The sequence below is a fragment of the Aythya ferina genome (assembly GCF_964211825.1).
Source record: "Aythya ferina genome assembly, chromosome: 30".
Lineage (NCBI taxonomy): Eukaryota > Metazoa > Chordata > Aves > Anseriformes > Anatidae > Aythya > Aythya ferina.
The window spans coordinates 850320-867234 of NC_140327.1; the positions used below are offsets into that span (position 1 = coordinate 850320).

The 16915-nt window shown below is 44.4% G+C and overlaps 1 protein-coding gene across 5 annotated transcripts; it reads right to left on the reverse strand.

The window, feature by feature from the left end:
* Positions 1 to 836: 836 nt before the first annotated feature.
* LOC311425447 (gamma-glutamyl phosphate reductase-like) lies at positions 837 to 16139 on the reverse strand. 5 transcript variants are annotated; one of them, XR_014686331.1, is made up of 5 exons: positions 15929 to 16139; positions 8005 to 8188; positions 7639 to 7806; positions 6600 to 6686; positions 5067 to 5980 (listed from the first exon to the last, which is right to left on the reverse strand). XR_014686331.1 is itself a non-coding variant. In XM_084501315.1 (5 exons), exons 1-5 carry the CDS (start codon positions 15078 to 15080, stop codon positions 5912 to 5914), a joined length of 507 nt encoding a protein of 168 aa, XP_084357441.1. In that variant the 5' UTR covers positions 15081 to 15401; the 3' UTR covers positions 5067 to 5911. The 5 variants fall into 5 exon arrangements, 1 of the variants encoding a protein (XP_084357441.1); XM_084501315.1 differs by lacking the exon at positions 15929 to 16139 and adding an exon at positions 14991 to 15401 and having other exon boundaries at positions 7639 to 7715; XR_014686332.1 differs by lacking the exons at positions 7639 to 7806; positions 15929 to 16139 and adding an exon at positions 14991 to 15401 and having other exon boundaries at positions 8001 to 8188.
* Positions 16140 to 16915: the final 776 nt, after the last annotated feature.

Consider the following 16915-nt stretch of genomic DNA (forward strand, 5'->3'; position numbering starts at 1 on the left):
AAATGAGGACACTCCAAACACTAACCCAAAATATTAGGATGCTCCAAACCCTAACCCAAAACATTAGGACACTCAACACCCAAACCCAACCCAAAACATTAAGACGCTCAAAACCCTAACCCAAAAAATTAGGACACTCAAAACCCTAACCCTGGAGAACCTAACCTGAAAAAAAAAATTAAGATCTTAAAACCCTAACCCTAAATAACTGGCCAAAAATAAAACCCTAGGACCCTAACCCTAAAAAACCTATCAACACTACAACACAAAAAACTCTAAAACCCTAACATGCTAATCCTGAAACCCTTAAAACCCCAACCCCCAAATCCCTAAAAACCTAACCGTTAAAACTCCAACCCTAAAAACCTTAAAATCCTAAACATGAACCCTGAGAACGCTTACCCTGAAACTCAACCCTAGTGCCCCATACCTGAAATCTTAAAACCGTGAATCAATCTGTAGCCAGTAACAGGCTCAGGAGAGGATCTCAGTACAGTAGCATTTTTATTCGAGATTACAATGGCGGGCGTCCCGCAAGCAGAAGGGTGCCTACTAATTCCATACACAGTTTATATACTTTTTTTTTTCCTCCCAAGGACTGGGACCCTCCCCCGTTTCCCCATTAACTGTGCAATCCAGGTTCATACTCTATCTGGTGCTTCACAGAAAATACACACCTGCTGGCCTGTTACATGTCACATTTCTTTTAAGGCTTTTACGCTTTGAGGTGGTAATGTTTCTTACACCATGATTTCCACCTAATGGCGGTAAGGATTCTGGTTGTCTGCATTTTACAAGGTTGTCTGTTGTAATAAATGACTAAATTCCGAATAGGATTACAATCAAAGTTTACAATTTATTAAATGAATAGAGGTAAGCAAACAGCACTGGGTGCACCAGGAGTCTCTGCTCCACCAAGACGCACATGAGTTACAACAGGCAGATGGTTTTTATGCTCCTAGTCTAATACATATTCATTACTACTTCTAGAAAAGGCAGGGTTATTATAATTAGTTCCTGGAATCCGAACCCGCCCACTGGCGCGTGCGTATCAGTCTCTGGTGGTCCCTCTGGGGGTCTCTCGTACTGAAGGATCATAGTCTTCCTCCCAGGCTTTTTCCTTGTCCTTCTCCTTTGTCCATCTTGGCTGGATGTCAGAGACTTGCATAGTGTCCCATGCAGCAGTTGTGATAGTTAGCAGTTATTCTGAAACCCCTTTGTTCTCTTATCCCCTATTGACCCGAATTGCTGGACCATTCCTTTGCAAGATGAGAAGAGGTAAAGAGAGCAGGAGGAACAGCAGCCCTGTTTTTGGTCTGGCTTATTTCAACAGGGTGCAGGAGAAGCAACCAGGCTGTTTCTCTTCAAAGACTTGCCTTAGCATTGCTGAAGGAAACTTACTGGGCTGACAACCCTCCCACCTATTTGCACCACTCTACAACATGGGGACTTCACCTCTCCAAGGCTGCATGAGGGAAGGGCGGAAACAAGAAAAAAAACACATCCTGAGGCACCTCATAACCACAGCCTACCTACTGCAATACTTGTATCTCCCTTCTCAGCTGCTTTACATCTGCTGCTCTCCATCTCCAAACCACATTCTTTTTAACTGCTATGCAGAGTGGCAGTCCTCCGGGCGCCACAGAGCAGCACCATATTTTATTTTTTTTTTATTAGTATTTTTTAATTTCAAAACAGCAGTCTGCTTCCCTCTGGAGATGGACAGTAGGTCCAGCCAGTCACCGAGTTGCCAACACAGAGCTTCACAGTTCCAGAAGGCGCTCTTTCCTTTGACCAATTCCTTATAAATGTTATCTACCACTGGCAAAAGCAATAAACAGACTGCAAACATGCACTGCCATCTTTGACAAACCTTATGTTTTTAATTTTATTATTTCAAAAGAGCAGTCCACTTGCCTCTACATCTGTGAAGTAGATCAAGCCAGTCACTAAGTTGCTGAACAAGAACTTGATGGTTCCAGACAGCACTGTTTCCTTTGACCGGTTCCTCCTAATGTTTACCTACTGCTGGAAAAAAAAGCAAAAAGACTCTGTGCCAGCTGCCTTTGAGTACTCGCCCAGAGCTTGAGTATTTGCCCAGAGACAAACCAGATGTCTTTTCCAAAACAGTCACCACGATGTATTATTGCACTGATGGAACACCACTTTAGCTACCATCACTAATTGCTAGGCAGGACAGCTCCAGGCCAAACACACACATAAAGAGGCACACTACAAACATCATGAATGAAACATGGGAAAAGAATTACTTATGCTATAAGAATTACTCACCTGAAGAAGAGCTGCATGCAATAAGGGCACCTACTACTACATAGATTAATTTACTTTAAATGATCCTACTAGATGTCACCTTAAACAGATGTACTTTTCTCTTTCAACTTGGAAACACATCAACCTGTAGACTTTGACCCAACACCAGGCAGGGACTAGCAATACTAAGTAGAGGAGAAAACAAGTGTTGTGAGCCTGAAGTGTGTACAACCATAGTAAAGACAGCTCCCGAGAGGATGGGGAAACAAAGGGAAAGCTGCTTACCTCTGAGAAGTCGTCCTTGATCTTTGTGCCACGGACATTTGTCTTGAATGCTCAGCGCATGAGTTTAGGGGTCCCCGTCCGTTGAAGGCTTACCTCAGGGAAGTCCTACATGGCTTCACCTGCATTACTGTTTTTTTCTGCCAGCAGGCAGTGGCAGAAAATCCTGAGAAATGGCAGACATCTTCCCAAACCATTTTCTCAATAATGGAAGCAGTGCGAACCACACTGAAAAACAGCAGAAAAACACACCCCACGTTGTCTCAGGTAGGAACTGCCCTGAGCAACATGCCCTTCCCAGGGTGAACCCAATGTACCCAAGGCCTTAGGGGGAAGGTAGAAAAGGAACCCAAGACTCTTAGTGCGTCTCCTGAGAATCGCAATTTCCATTTACTCCATGTCTTCTGGTCTCACAGGATAAGGCAGAGGTATAATTAATTCCTTCTCCATCTCTGAAAAGAGCTTTTCTCATATCTGTGATAAAGAAGAAAAATGTTATGATTGTGGGAGTCATTCCACAAAGCCACATGCGGTGAATTAGCTATTACAGATAAGATCATTTTTAATCAAAAACACCTCGGCCACAACGTTGCCACTGCAAACATAGCACTGCACAAAAATTCAACTCAAGATATAGGAAAAGGCGAGCTAAGAAGACGAAGTTGACCAAAAGCATCTGCAACAACCATCTGGTAGATGGTTGTCCACAGCCATCAGGTTTCATGGTCGTCTTTCCTGATGAATGAATCCTGGAAGTACAGAAAAGATACACGACATGTCCACAACTTCTGAGGAGACTATTGAACAGAAAAAAAAATAGAAACAGCAAGCAGATAGCATGTCAGTTTTGTTAACAGAGTAACATTAACGTACTAGAAACTTCCACGTTCTATGTAGCCCCAAGGTAGTGCTGGGTACATCCACTGATATTATTGAGGCGGCATAACGTCAGAGATAGTTAATAGACAAGGTACACCCGAGGTGCACCCAGTTTGGATCAGCTTGCATATGAGTCTGCTGATACATCAGTACTGTTCTTCCAGAAGCAGACAGACTATTATTCACTCCTCAGTGGAGCCGAGGCTCTGTAAGGCTTTGCTTTTTTTCCTTCCCTCACTCCCCCTCTATTTCCAAGCTTAAAATTACACCCAGCAGCAACCTGCACCTCCCGGCGCACACAGCCCAGCCCCAACCCGGGGAAAGCCCGGCCGCGCAGCCCGGAGCCCACGTGGCCGCCCGGTACCACAGAACTACAGCTCCCAGCATGCCTCGGGGCAGAGCAGTCCAGCCAACCCAGAGGGCCATCGGCCAAGCGCGCACAACCGCACCTCCTCCTCTAAACCCCCCTGCAATAGGCAGCCCCCCACCCCACCCAGCAGGGCTGCCCCCACACTCCAAGGGGCCAGTGGCTGACAGACATGGGGACAACCCCCCTTCCCCCCCAGCCCCTGCCCTCTCCGCACCCACCCAGCTGCGGAACCTAGACCCACGGACACACAGCAACTCCCCTTCCCCTGGCGGGCAATGCATCAAGCGGTGTCCTTCTGTCCGTCCATCCGTCCCTGCTTGAGAAATGGATGCCAGAAGTGGGCTTCTCACTATCGCTGCTGCTTTGGGTAGTTGTGGAGCAATTGCCTTAACCGTTTCCTCATTAATGGAAATGGTTAACCAGACCAAAGTTAGAACAAACAATGGGGATTCTCCCCTCTGAAGACAGGCCAAGAGAGCTGGAGTTGTTCACCATGGAGAAGAAAAAGCTCCAGGGAGAGCCAATTGCCGCCTTTCAGTGCCTAAAGGCAGCTTATAAAAAAAGTTGGAGAGCAACTTTTTGCTCAGACAGATAATGACAGGGCAAGGGAGTTTTTAAACTAAAAGAGGGAAGTTAGATTAAATGTCATGAGAACAGGGGAAAGGATAGAGGAAGACAGACGCAGAGAAGGGCAGAGGAATCAAAAAAGACCAAGAGACAAGTGGGACAGAGGAAGGAGTAACAGCGGTAGCTGGACAGAGAAATTGCAGGGAATGCTACTGCAGGCGTACAAACCTGGGTGCAGTGCTTTTGTCACTGATGGGCAGTACCAGTTGTGGTTGCAATTGTGTGCAGGTTCACCGCAAGCAGTTGTCACAAAGTCTCAGGAGAGCATCGAAGCACAAGAGGAGTGTGGGGCATAATGGGTTTCTCAGGGTTCCAGAGTAGAGTGCAATGGTCCGAAATGGGTGAGTGGCTACGCAGCAGACACCCAGATGCCTAGACAAGCCCTGTGTGCCACTACGTGGAGGACCATACACGTGCCAGTAGTCAACAAAGCGTGCAGAGGCAAGTTAGCAGCAAGAAATGGATGCACAGCAGAGGATGTCCCTGTGCAGCCTGCACCCATCCCTCTCCCTGCCCTGCCAGCATTTGCAGCGTGGCACCATTCCACTCCCTCCCCACCCACCTTGACACTCCCACAACCCTGACCTATGGAAGGCTGCACTGAGCCCTTGGTTGCAGCATGCACATGTGAGTTCACTTCTTCCAGTATGCAAAAGGAAGCATTTATTCAGGGTTTCTTTTAAACTTCAAAGTAGTGCTGCATCTGGATGACTGGTTTGGAGGGATTACATTTCATATAAAACCCACGAGAAATAAATGTCTGGTAGAAATAGGTAACAAAATTCACGCTGTACACAGTTGTGCTATTTTTCTACAGTTGTCAAAAATACAAAGAAATTAGATAAAAAAGGTTACTTGGTCAAAACATTAATGAAACATACGTTCCAAATGCATAGAAATCGCAGAGCGGTCAAACAGACAGTAAGTGTCTTAAAGCTTTAGAGCTTTCAAGAGCTGCCATGATCACACGACCAAAGAAAAGCTACCAAGTTTGTTCACCAAGACAGATGTTCAAAGTAAAGACAGTGAGAAAAACTTACACTCTACCACCAGGCATCCTTGCTGGCAGGGAGCAAGGGGAGGAAAAGAATGCAGCAGATGTTTAAACTTCTCCTTATGGTATCTGTACGTTTTGACGAAACCTCTCTGGCAAAAGCAAGGTCAGTTCGCAGATACTATCTAAGGAAACAGCAACAGACAGCAGCAAATAATGTGTGTCACGGTTAGGATCACTTCATATTCATTGTACTGCACAATGACCAAGAACAATGCTCCCGGAGAGGAAAAACAAATCTCTCCCCACAGGGAGCACCCTGAAGCCTGAATGTCTTCAAAAAACATTTTACCCCTGCATTTTCTCACAATGTTCTCAGTTGGTATTTCTCTGAGGGAGAGGTAGGCTCTCATGGAGATACTTCATGCTCCCATGCTCTGAGAAGTCAGAAACAACATGATTGTCCCCTCTCAGTAACCACTTTGTAGTTAAGAGTCCTTCAATTCCCACTGGTCCACGTGCATGGATATGAGAAGTACTAATTCCAACTTCACCACCTGTAGAAAACACACAAAGTAAAGTTGATCCTCGGAAGATATTCAACTTTGTAGTATATAGCTCTGCATCTTTATGTAGAAACAGTCATTCAGTGTGACCTCCCTTCCTTCACTCCTCCCCAAGTGTCAGAAGTGATTTTTATCTGTTCTGATTAGAAGAACTTAACTATTATAAATTGCAGTGTTTATACTTCTGTCTGTTACAGCTTCACTTTTAGAGAGAAAAGTGAGCCAGAAAGGTATGCATGTCTTACATATATCAGGCATTTGTTTAAGGGTTCAGCCTTTGAACCATAAGAACTAAATTAAATTAGTCAAGATTGCAATCTTACGTCCTTTCCCCCCCCCTTCTTAAAGAGACCCCTGCATGATCTTATAAAACCCTAATTAGAATTTTTTAGCATGCAGAGCACTGCATGGTCAAGCCTGCTACAGAGATTTCTAGTAGTTTCTACCTCAGGAATTAATGTTTCCCTTGTCTTCTGCAATTCCTAGTGTGTGCACCTGTTTACTTAGGTAACTGATACTCAGTTTTGTTCCAGTCTTTCCTTCCTCCCACACTGCCAAGTGAGCAAACGGCTTTGTGGTGCTTAGTTGCCTGCACACCACAGGCACTTACCGAGTCCAAATCTATATCCATCAGAGAATCGGGTACTGGCATTCCAGAAAACACAAGCACTGTCCACATGCTGGAGGAAGAACTCCGCTGAAAAAGAAGAAGAACTCTCTGAAAAAGAAGCAGAGCAGAAAATAGGATACAGTACATACAGCATGATCGTGCAGTCCAACAGGCACAGCCTCATATCCTGAACAGATACAATACCAGAACTTTCACCTGCAACATTATCAGACAGCATTTAACAGCCTGGATTAAAACATGCTCACGCACACCTTCTTCAGAGTACATTTAGCACATAGACACAACTGTAAATATTACAAGGAGCTTGCAAAGACAAGAAGAAAGTTAAAAGATGCCTAATTCTTACTACAGTCTAGACCTTGCAAACAGGGATAGTCTTATGACTGGGGAGAAGTGACAGCAGCCCCAAGCTACAATTTGCAGTCAGACAGTTAAACTACAAGTTCAGCTGTAAGCTGCATGTCAGTCACCCAGATCAATGGGACGAATGCTAAAGATGAGCTCTATCTCCAGTACACACCCAATTAAATCGCTGGTGCACCAGGTAGTGGCTTACACTATCAAAAGCAAGCGTTTCGGTGCTACTCATTTAAGTTCTGCAGAAGGTGCAGAAATAGATGCCTGCTTGAGTCTCACACTGATGAGCCACAAATCAAAATGACCTTACTGTAGCTGACTCTCAGACGTTTTAGGCTTGTATCGAGAGTCATCCTTTGGCTGGGAGCAGCTCTAGCTACGTTTTGAAGTGGCAGAGTGTTCAAACCTCATGTGGAAGAGTGAAAAAAGCACAGAGCAGCACATAGGAACAGAAGTTTGCAGCATCAAAGGAGCAAGAAACTGGGAACTGAGATATATGCAGCTTTTACGCTACAGATGCGGAACGGGGAAATAAAGGACTGGGAGAGATGGGGAAAAACGCTTGTGGTCCTTGTTTGCAAGACTTAAAAGTGACGTGCGAAGACAAAGCGTATATAGTCTGATCTTTCCCACTATCCATATTCCCTCTATAAAAGCTCACCTCTTCTTCCTTCAGAGGTCTAAAGGCATCTCCATGATTCAGGAGACGTTTCTGCAAAACTGTCTGATGTGGTAAGTCTGTACAATACAAGAACACAAAGCAGCCTGCCTGACAGGAGCATGTGTTGACTTGTTGTTGGCCAGTTGCTCAAACACATGCCTTCACCTCCTGGAATAAGGGCACACAACATGTTTTCCTTGAATTAAACACAACTATAGATAGATGTAGCTCCTAGGGTTCCAGTTGATTATGCTTACTACAGAACCAAGATAAAAGAAACTACTGCAATGTAAGTAGTTATGCTAATAACAAGATCCCACAGTGAAACCAAAGCAGAAGCTTAAGGAAACAGACTAGGCCACAAACCATTCTCTGTGATAACATCCGTGTGAGAACTTCCATACTTGTGGATATGTTCAACAGCCTCTTGTACACTGTCCACAACCTCAATGCAGCACTCCAGATCCCCATATTCAGTGTGGAGACATTTCACTTCTGAGGGGCTGAATGTCAAGTAAGAGGCAAACTTCGGGCCAGCATGAATCTTCACCTGCAATAACAGAAGTATTTTGTGCTGTAGATTTTACCAATGCATAACAGGTGAAAAGTGCAGCTTGTTGTTCTGGGTATAGCCAGGATGGAGTTCATTTTTTTCATAGTAGTCCTTACACTGCTATATATTGGATTTGCGCCTTAAACGAACCGCTATTTTGGCTGTTGCTAAACAGTGCTCACCCGGTTTCAAGGCTTTCTCTTTTTCCCCAACAGTGAGTAGGTCAAGGGTGTGCTAAATGTTAGGAGAGGACATAACCACAACTGATTCAAACTGACGAAAGGGATAGTCTGTGCCATATAATGTCATAGTCAACAATAAAAAATGAGGGGAGGGGACTTTCGAGGAAGGTAGACATTGCTCAGGACATTGCTGGACACTGATCTATTCGTGGCAGGTGGTGAGTGACTGTATTTTCATCACTTGTTTTGTTTTTCCCTTTCTTCTTCCTCTTTCATTTGCTAATTAAAATATATTTGTTTCAAACCATGAGCTTTCTTGCTCTTTCTCCTCCCACTTGAGAGCAGAAGGGAAAAGTGAACAACGCATTGGCTGACGCTTAGCTGCTGGTCTGGGGTTAACCCACATTTGTGAAACTTGCGACAGGAACCGAGGGAATGGCATAGAGCTGTGGCAGAGGAGGGTCAAGCTGGATGTTAGGGAAAGTTTCTGCACCAAGAGGTGGCTGAGCACTGGAACAGGCTCCCAGGACAGTGGTCATGGCACTGAGCCTGCTGGAATTCAAGGAGTGTTTTGGCAACGCTCTCAGATGTATAGTCTGATTTCTGGGTGGTCCTGTGTGGAGCTAGGGGTTGAATTTGGTAATCCTCATGGGTCCCTTGCAACTCAGGATAATCTATGATACTTCAGACTTGCTGATTAGAATCCCTGCCTTTGAAGGCTTTCAGGAAAGGTGCCTGTAAGCTGGCATTTTCTTCTGCAACTATAAATTTGGTTGATAAACCCTGACATGAATTTACGTGTTTACTGTTCTGAAGTCAGATTAGACAACAGTAACATCAAGTCCTCCCCCCTGTATTAAGGGGCGGGAGCTGTTGGGTGCTTGTGGAAATCCACCAGTCGTCACATAAAATCCATAAATTAACCCTTCACTTCCCCCCCAAAAAACAAACAAACAAAAAACCATATTTCTCTTAGTATGTTCTTTTTAACATCACCAAAACATGACCTGTCTATTTTACCATGTTTTCCTGCATGAATCACTGCTTGTATACACTATTTGCCAAGTGTAAATTGTTATAAGTTAGACCACACAATTTACTGGTCTACTGAAATTATTTTATTAATCAAGTAAGCAGACACAAGCAAAACAGCGCTGGGCGGCTGGGGAGTCTCCGCTCCACCACGGCACGCAACTTCCCCTTTCCAGTGTCGCTGTTTTATAGCACTTAAGTTCCGGCTTGTCGAGACCTGTCGAGACCTGTCCTGAGACTGCACAGTCTGTTGTTGGGGGTCGTTATTCTTCCTCTGGTGATCATGCATTGTGCTTATGTTCAGGTGGGGGCAAAACAGGATGTCTTGCAGTGGGTGGGTGGTATCTTACAAAATCTTTGTTTTAACAAGGATGTTCACCCAACCCCCCTTCCCCATTTGTCCCCATGTTACAATGCCGTGAGTTGTGAAACCTTATCTCCTCAGTAGATTCTTTAAATTCTCAAGGACAATGAACAAACCCCTACTAATTTATCACAATCCCTCCTTTTTCTTTTTCTAACATATTTTGTTCATTGAATTTTTGCAATATCTGCTTGCTGAGCATCGAAGTTTCTGCGTTGTCCTCCTCCTGCTCAAGAGATTCATACTTAGCACGCACAAGCATAAGATGAGCAGCTTCTAATCGACTTTTCACAATTGCGATTACTTGATTGAATATACATGGTCCAAAAGTCAGTGTTAATATAAGTAACAACAAGGGGGCCCTGCTATGGTTGATAGCAGGGTAGTAAGCCAAGGTGAGTAATTAAACCAGGATTCATACCAATTCTGACGAGCCTCATTTTCCCTTTTGCGTTTTTCTAATCCTTCCCGCAGTTTAGTCATTGTATCTCTTACCACCCCAGTATGATCTTTACCAGATGGTATTCAGCCACTGTGTGATGGGTATACATATACTCTTCAGTGTGGTATAGAATCCTTGGTATAATGACCACCTGTACACAAAAATCATGAGATGTGTTAAACAATTTTAAAGATAGGTAAGGAGTGACTCCCAACAATGAACATACCCACCTAGTTTTGTTTGCAGGAATTAACCATTTGTGTGTTTGGTACATTTTTTTTTCAGTGGCATGGCACAGATTATTTTTATCTCTTGGAACTGTGCCAATACATCTACCTTTTCCCGTAACTTGGGTCAGTTATCCCGATTTCCTGACCCCAACTGCACTTGGAAGAATTTGAATATGGGGGCTTAACACTTACACATAGCCAGCACCCTTCAGTTATCTCCTCGGGTACAACCCCTTTCTTTTTTCACAATGCTTGGAAGCAGTGTGGGAAAGGATAACTCTGTCAACTTATTAGAAAACACTGTAGTAGGTTGGGCAGTCCCAGATATCTTTACAGTCTGGACAACCAAACCTTCCCCTATTAACTCTTTATTAGGCCCGACTACCTTGGAAGTCTCGGGTTTTTCCTTCTTTATTAGTATGAGTCCTCCCCTATCTGTTCCATGTTCGTAAAATCTGACATGTTTCCTAGTACCCAGCTAGTATCGTCCAAGTTTGTTATATTTATAGATAGAACCTTGTAAATTTCTTTATTTCCGTGGAAGGTTCCTGTATACCCTATACCATGCCCTCGCCACCTGTAACAAGGATCCAATTGTCGGTTACAACCTTGCAGCCCATATTCCACTTGTAAGAATTTATCCCGACCAGCCCCGAGTGTCCAGTCCGTAGCAATGGTTTCACACCCCCGGTATGCACAATAATACACGTTCAGGCATTTACAGTACCCCTTTCCCGGGTTAGAACTTGGGCAGAAATAAAATCCCATATATTCCCAGCATCGGGGCCTTGAGATCAGCTGACATAGTGTAGAAGTAAAGCTTGGCCCCCCCGATGTTATCTGGGTTGCAATAACCTGTTGATCTTCAAATCGACTTAAAGTCCATTTAAAAGGTTGGTGGGGGTGGTGTTGAGTCACTATGCAGGATGAAATCACTGCGAGAACCCCCAAATACCGATAGGAATGGCTGAGGTCCATTTCTTTCCCCACTTATTCACTCCTCTGCCTCACTTGTCAGTTGGGTTGCAGCCAACTACGAGGTTTTAGTTCTTCTCGGCAGCAGTAGTGTTCTTCAGGGGAGAGCCTCTACCTTAACCCATGGTACCTATCGAGTTCGTCGCAATGTGAGCTCCAGGTCTTTGTTTCCTGGAGCGATCTCCCACTTCTCATCACAGATGGGTCCTTTAACACGGCTGGCATGTGTTCATCCTTTCTCTGCAGTCCGGATGGCTTTTTCTGCAGTAAGCAAAACAACATAGGGGCCTTCCCCATCGTGGTGTTAAAAAAAAAGTCTCTTTCCAAGTCTTAATTAGAATTGAGGGTGATCACGTGGCAATTCCAAGTCATAGGGCATACCATATAGCATTTCAAAAGGAGAAATTCCTACATCAGTTCTGGGCTGCGTCCATATGTTTAACAGTGCAAGGGGTAAGCATTTTACCCAAGAAGCCTTAGTTTCCAGCATAAGTTTTGTTAGTTGTTTCTTAATTTCACCATTCATTCGCTCTACCTTTCCAGAAGAGGAGGGGTGCCAAGGGCTGTGAAAATCCCACTCAATCTCTAAGGCCTGCTTTAATCCTTGCAGTAAAGCTTTACACCCATTCAGTCATGTGGTCAATTAGGACAAACAAGTAACTCAGTAAAGTCTACCTGTATACTTTGGAAAGGTCAAAGCCCTGGCTCCTGTCCCCCTCAAGATAGGTTACAGAAGACCATTTTATTTACCCTTTGACATATAGTACATCCTCTGCATGTGTGCTTCCCTAAAGTATATATTCCTACACAGACATGCTTTCTTAGAACAACATCACACATTGTTTGCACCTCCCAATGACTCTTCTGATGTAAAACAGTTAATATTTGCCTCATTATCACTTTATTCAGCATTTCTCTCCCATCAGGGAGTATCAATTTTCCTTAAAATGATCCACATATTTGTAACATTAATACCTCCTTGGGAGGTTGTAATTGCTCCAAAACCTTTTTTAGAATTTACCCAAATAGATAGGTGGCCCTGTAAACCCCTGAGGTAAAATTATCCACCTATATTGTTGCTTCCGCCCCCATTTCAGGGTCTTTCCAGTCAGAGGTGAATATACATGTATGTTTGCTCTCAGGGCCAGAGAGCACTCCATTAATAACACTGTTATTCCAGTCTAACAATTTACTATTTGAATGCCCAATTTAATCATCAAATCCCTTCCCAACAAGTTAGTTTCCACCTTGGATACATACAATAATTGCCCAGTGATCATTTTATCCCCTGGTCTCAGCTTAGTATTCCCCAAAAATGGCACTGTTATCCCAGTCCCTTCTACCCCCATCACATTTAGGGTTTCATTAGTTAATTTAATCCCTGATGCTTTACAAGTCAGTAATGACTTAGCTGTTCCCCAGTGTATTGGGTTTGATGGCAAGGTTCGGGGGGGGGTGTGAGGGGTGTGGGAGTGGGAAACTGCAGTGGCAGCCCCCGTGAGAAAAACCCAGAAACCTCCCCGTGGTAGATAAGGGACAATTTCATCTGGCCCCAGAGGGGCCCACTGCTGCCCAGAGCCAAGCCATGAGCAACACAGTCCATGCCTCTGTGAGAGCACAGCCACGAAAACAAACAAACAAAGAAACAAACAAAAACCTGCTCAACAGCAGTTGGGAGAGCGAGAAACCCCCCCGCAGACACCAAAGTCAGTGCAGAAGGAGGGGAAGGAGGCGCTCCAGGCGCTGGAGCCGAAGCCCCCCTGCGGCTGCTGGAGAGGCCCCTGGTGGAGCAGGCTGTTCCCCCCTCCCCGATGCTTGGGAAACTGAACAAACACCACAGCAAATATGCAAATATACCAAAACTTCTAGACTGTTACTTAGATAATGCCTACATCACTTTTCCCTGCTCATTCAATTTCAAACAGCTCTGTTAAATACTACATGCCACACCTTTAACACCTTCAGCAACCCTTTTAACACTTCCTTTATCTTTCTCCAGCCCGTACTTTTCTAATACCAGCACCAAAGGCTCATTCTGAGTCCAACTTAATTCCATACCTTTTCCCTCCAAGATACTGAAACAACATATCAATCAATATACCATATTTCATCCCATTTTCCTTCTTTCCACAAAAACAACATTAACTGTAATATGGTGTTATAATTAATAGTTCCATTTAGGGGCCACGCCGCTCCATCCTCTAGTTTATAAAGTGGCCACCATTGATTACAATATTTGATAAGAGTTCTTTTACTTTCTGTACCCTCTCACCCCACTATATCCCTCCAATGTGTTAGTATACACCCTAGGGGGCTTTTCCTCGGGGTTTCTTTGCTTTGAACATTTCCTATTGTAATCTACCGTGGTTAATATTCCACTGTTTTCCTAGAAGCTCTTTACTAGTCAATACCAATCCCTCCAAAATTCACAATATATAGATACACAAATAAAATCAAACCACTGTAAATTAACTGCCTGTTGACAATTACACTGGGGACATTTAAACCTGATGAGCCGATGATATGCCTGGGCAAATTTTGTTCCCTTAGACATACACCTCAATGGCAGTTCTTATATTTACATATTTTCATATTAACATATGAATAAAAGAATACTTTAACAAAAATGCCCGGGCTTTTATATATACAATATACAATGTACAGTTATTATTCCAGTTAGAATATTCCTCAGCAGCTGCAAACACTATGCCAGTTGCCATTAAAGCTTGCTTACCCTCCTCCTGTCCTTTTCTTAAAATCTCGGACATCCCCAGAGTTAATGGGGATGGCCACATATTCCATTCCTGGCTGGGGTCCCCCCATCGCTATTTCTCGTAGAGGATATAATCCCTCCCTTAAAGCAGATTTCTGATTTCTTGCCCTGCTTCTGGTTACCGGCCCCTGTGTTTCATGATCCGATTCCGATTCTCCTGGATTAGCTAATTCCGGGAGTCCATTAAGGACGGAAGCCATTGGTGCGGGCGGTGGAATATAGGGCGGGGGCGGTGTTGGGACTTCTAAGTCCTTTCTCTTTTTATCCCGCCCTCCTTTTTCTTTTAGAGGATATAGATGCGTCCTCGTATCTGAATTTATCCAGAGGTGCGCATACTCACTTTCTTCCAGTCTAAAGGGTTCCTTTGAGTTTACATAAATATTTAGGCCTGACAAACCCAATCTTCAAAAGACCCAAATACAGGCCAGTAAAGGTGGTCTCCTCGAATCTGTTTACCACCCCAAACTTCAACACAATAATGTATCATTTTTACTTTATTCCTTCCCCGCCTAAAAGGGGAATCCTCCCAATTTTTAATCATTAATCCCGGGGTAACCTAACATCAGACGTTACCCCACCCATGGGACCAGAAGGCTTACTCTTCTTCTGTCCCATCTTCCGGAGCGCCTTCACACACACACGCACGAATCGCTTCCCCCTTTTCGTGGTCCAGTCCCTCACGGGATGTGGGAACCGCACTACCGAGGGGTCCACACTCGCTTCGTCCGCAATTGGACGTCTCACAACGACACGCTCCAGGATACCCAACCCCAACCGAACGGATCACCGGCCTATACTTACCCACCCCGTGGGTCTTCGTTCGGGCTTCATGCACAAAGGTTGCCTGGGGTTTACTGGTTTTATTTGCTTGTGTCTAATTTTTGGGTTCATCGGTGAAGGATTTGAATGAAAGTAGTCCTAGTGAAGGCCGCTGAAATCAGCGGGGCACCCCCTCCGAAGGTCTTTCAATCAGATTGCCTTCATCCGAGTCACGGCACCAAATTGTTATAAATTAGACCACACAATTTATTGGTCTATTGAAATTATTTTATTAATCAAGTAAGCAGACACAAGCAAAACAGCGCTGGGTGGCTGGGGAGTCTCTGCTTCACAACAGCACACAACTTCCCTTTCCAGTGTTGCTGTTTTATAGCAGTTGAATTCCGGCTTATCAGGACTTGTTGAACTGGCTGAGGCTGCGCAGTCTATTGTTGGGGGGGGGCATCGTTATTCCTCTGCTTCGTGTTCAGGTGGGGGTAGTGAAGTGGCAAAAAGGATGTTTTGTGGTAAGGAATTTCACAGAGTCTGGTTTAACTCAAGGATGTTCACCCAACACCCCCTCCTGCTTCCTCCCTTATCAAGGTCATTAAATTTTTCAACCTTTTCTCCCCAGCAGATTCTCCAAATTCCTCAAAGACAATGAACAAACCCTCACTAATTTATCACACTTCTCAATGCTGGCATCTGTGTCCACGTACACGTGACAGATCCCTTCACTGCGTCCCATCAATAGAATTCCCTTAGCAGCTTTCTGGATATTCCTGACTAGCTGGGATGAACCACGCGGAATGATTAGATCTATCAGCTTCTCCAAATGGCAGAGATCTTCTGCTTCCTCTCTTGTAATCACCTGTGAGAGCTGTGACACAAACAGTCAATGGCCTGAATTCTCAAGCTCTGCCCATGCTTTTTATACATGCCACAGCAAAAAAGTTATTGATTTAATTCTAAACACTTACAAGTTGCACTGCATCTTTGACTCCATGAATGGAGAGTGCTTCTCGGGTCAGACGATGAAGGATTTGTTTGCTATATGCAGCCATTAGGGTTGTATTGTATTCTCAACAACCCTGTATCCTCAACATGGCCGCCCAGTAAGCGGCTTCTCGAGAACTACACCTCCCTCAATGCTCTGGGAAGCCAACATGGCTTCCTGGAAACCCAGTGCCAAAAAACTACATTTCCCAGCGTTCCCTGGAAAATTGAACCTCGCAGCTTGCTGTAGGACGCCATTTTTTGCCCTCCTATGCCCTCCCTTTTCTTTGGGGGGGGGGGAAGAGGGGGTTCCCATCCAGTTCTGGGGGTTTCCCCTCAATTTTGGTGTATCACCTCTACATTTCAGGGTTCTTCCCCACAATTTGGGGGTTCCTTCCCCTAATTTGGGGCTTCGCACCCCCAGTTTTGGGGTTACCCTCCAATTTTGGGGATTCTCCCCCAATTTCAGGGGTTCCCCCCCACAATTTTTGGGTCCCCCACCATCCTTTTCTTGCCTTTTCCCTTAATATCAAGGTTTGTCCTTCCCCCCCTAATATTAGGCCTAACCCTAACCCCTATTAACACAAACCGATAACCCTAAACCTAACTGTTGCCAAGCTTTCAAGCAGTGCAAAGATTCAAAAAACAACCAACCAACCTCTCTCCATCACAAAGTTTCTGTTTTGCTATTGTAGCACGCAATTACACAGTAGTGTCCACCGCATCAGCACTGCCCTACTTTGGAGCCAGAATACCCTTGTGTTTCTGTCATAAGGCTTCTGTGGTCCATTTCATTGTGCTAACACCATGCCACTATTTTCAATTAGACCTGCTTTTGAATGTCTTGTTATCTTTGATGACTCTCATGCCAACAAATATTGTGCAGTAAACATGCTTTCTCAATGTCACATTATCTCCTTAGCGAAACTATACTGTCAGCATCCATTTTTTATCTTTTTTATTACTGATAG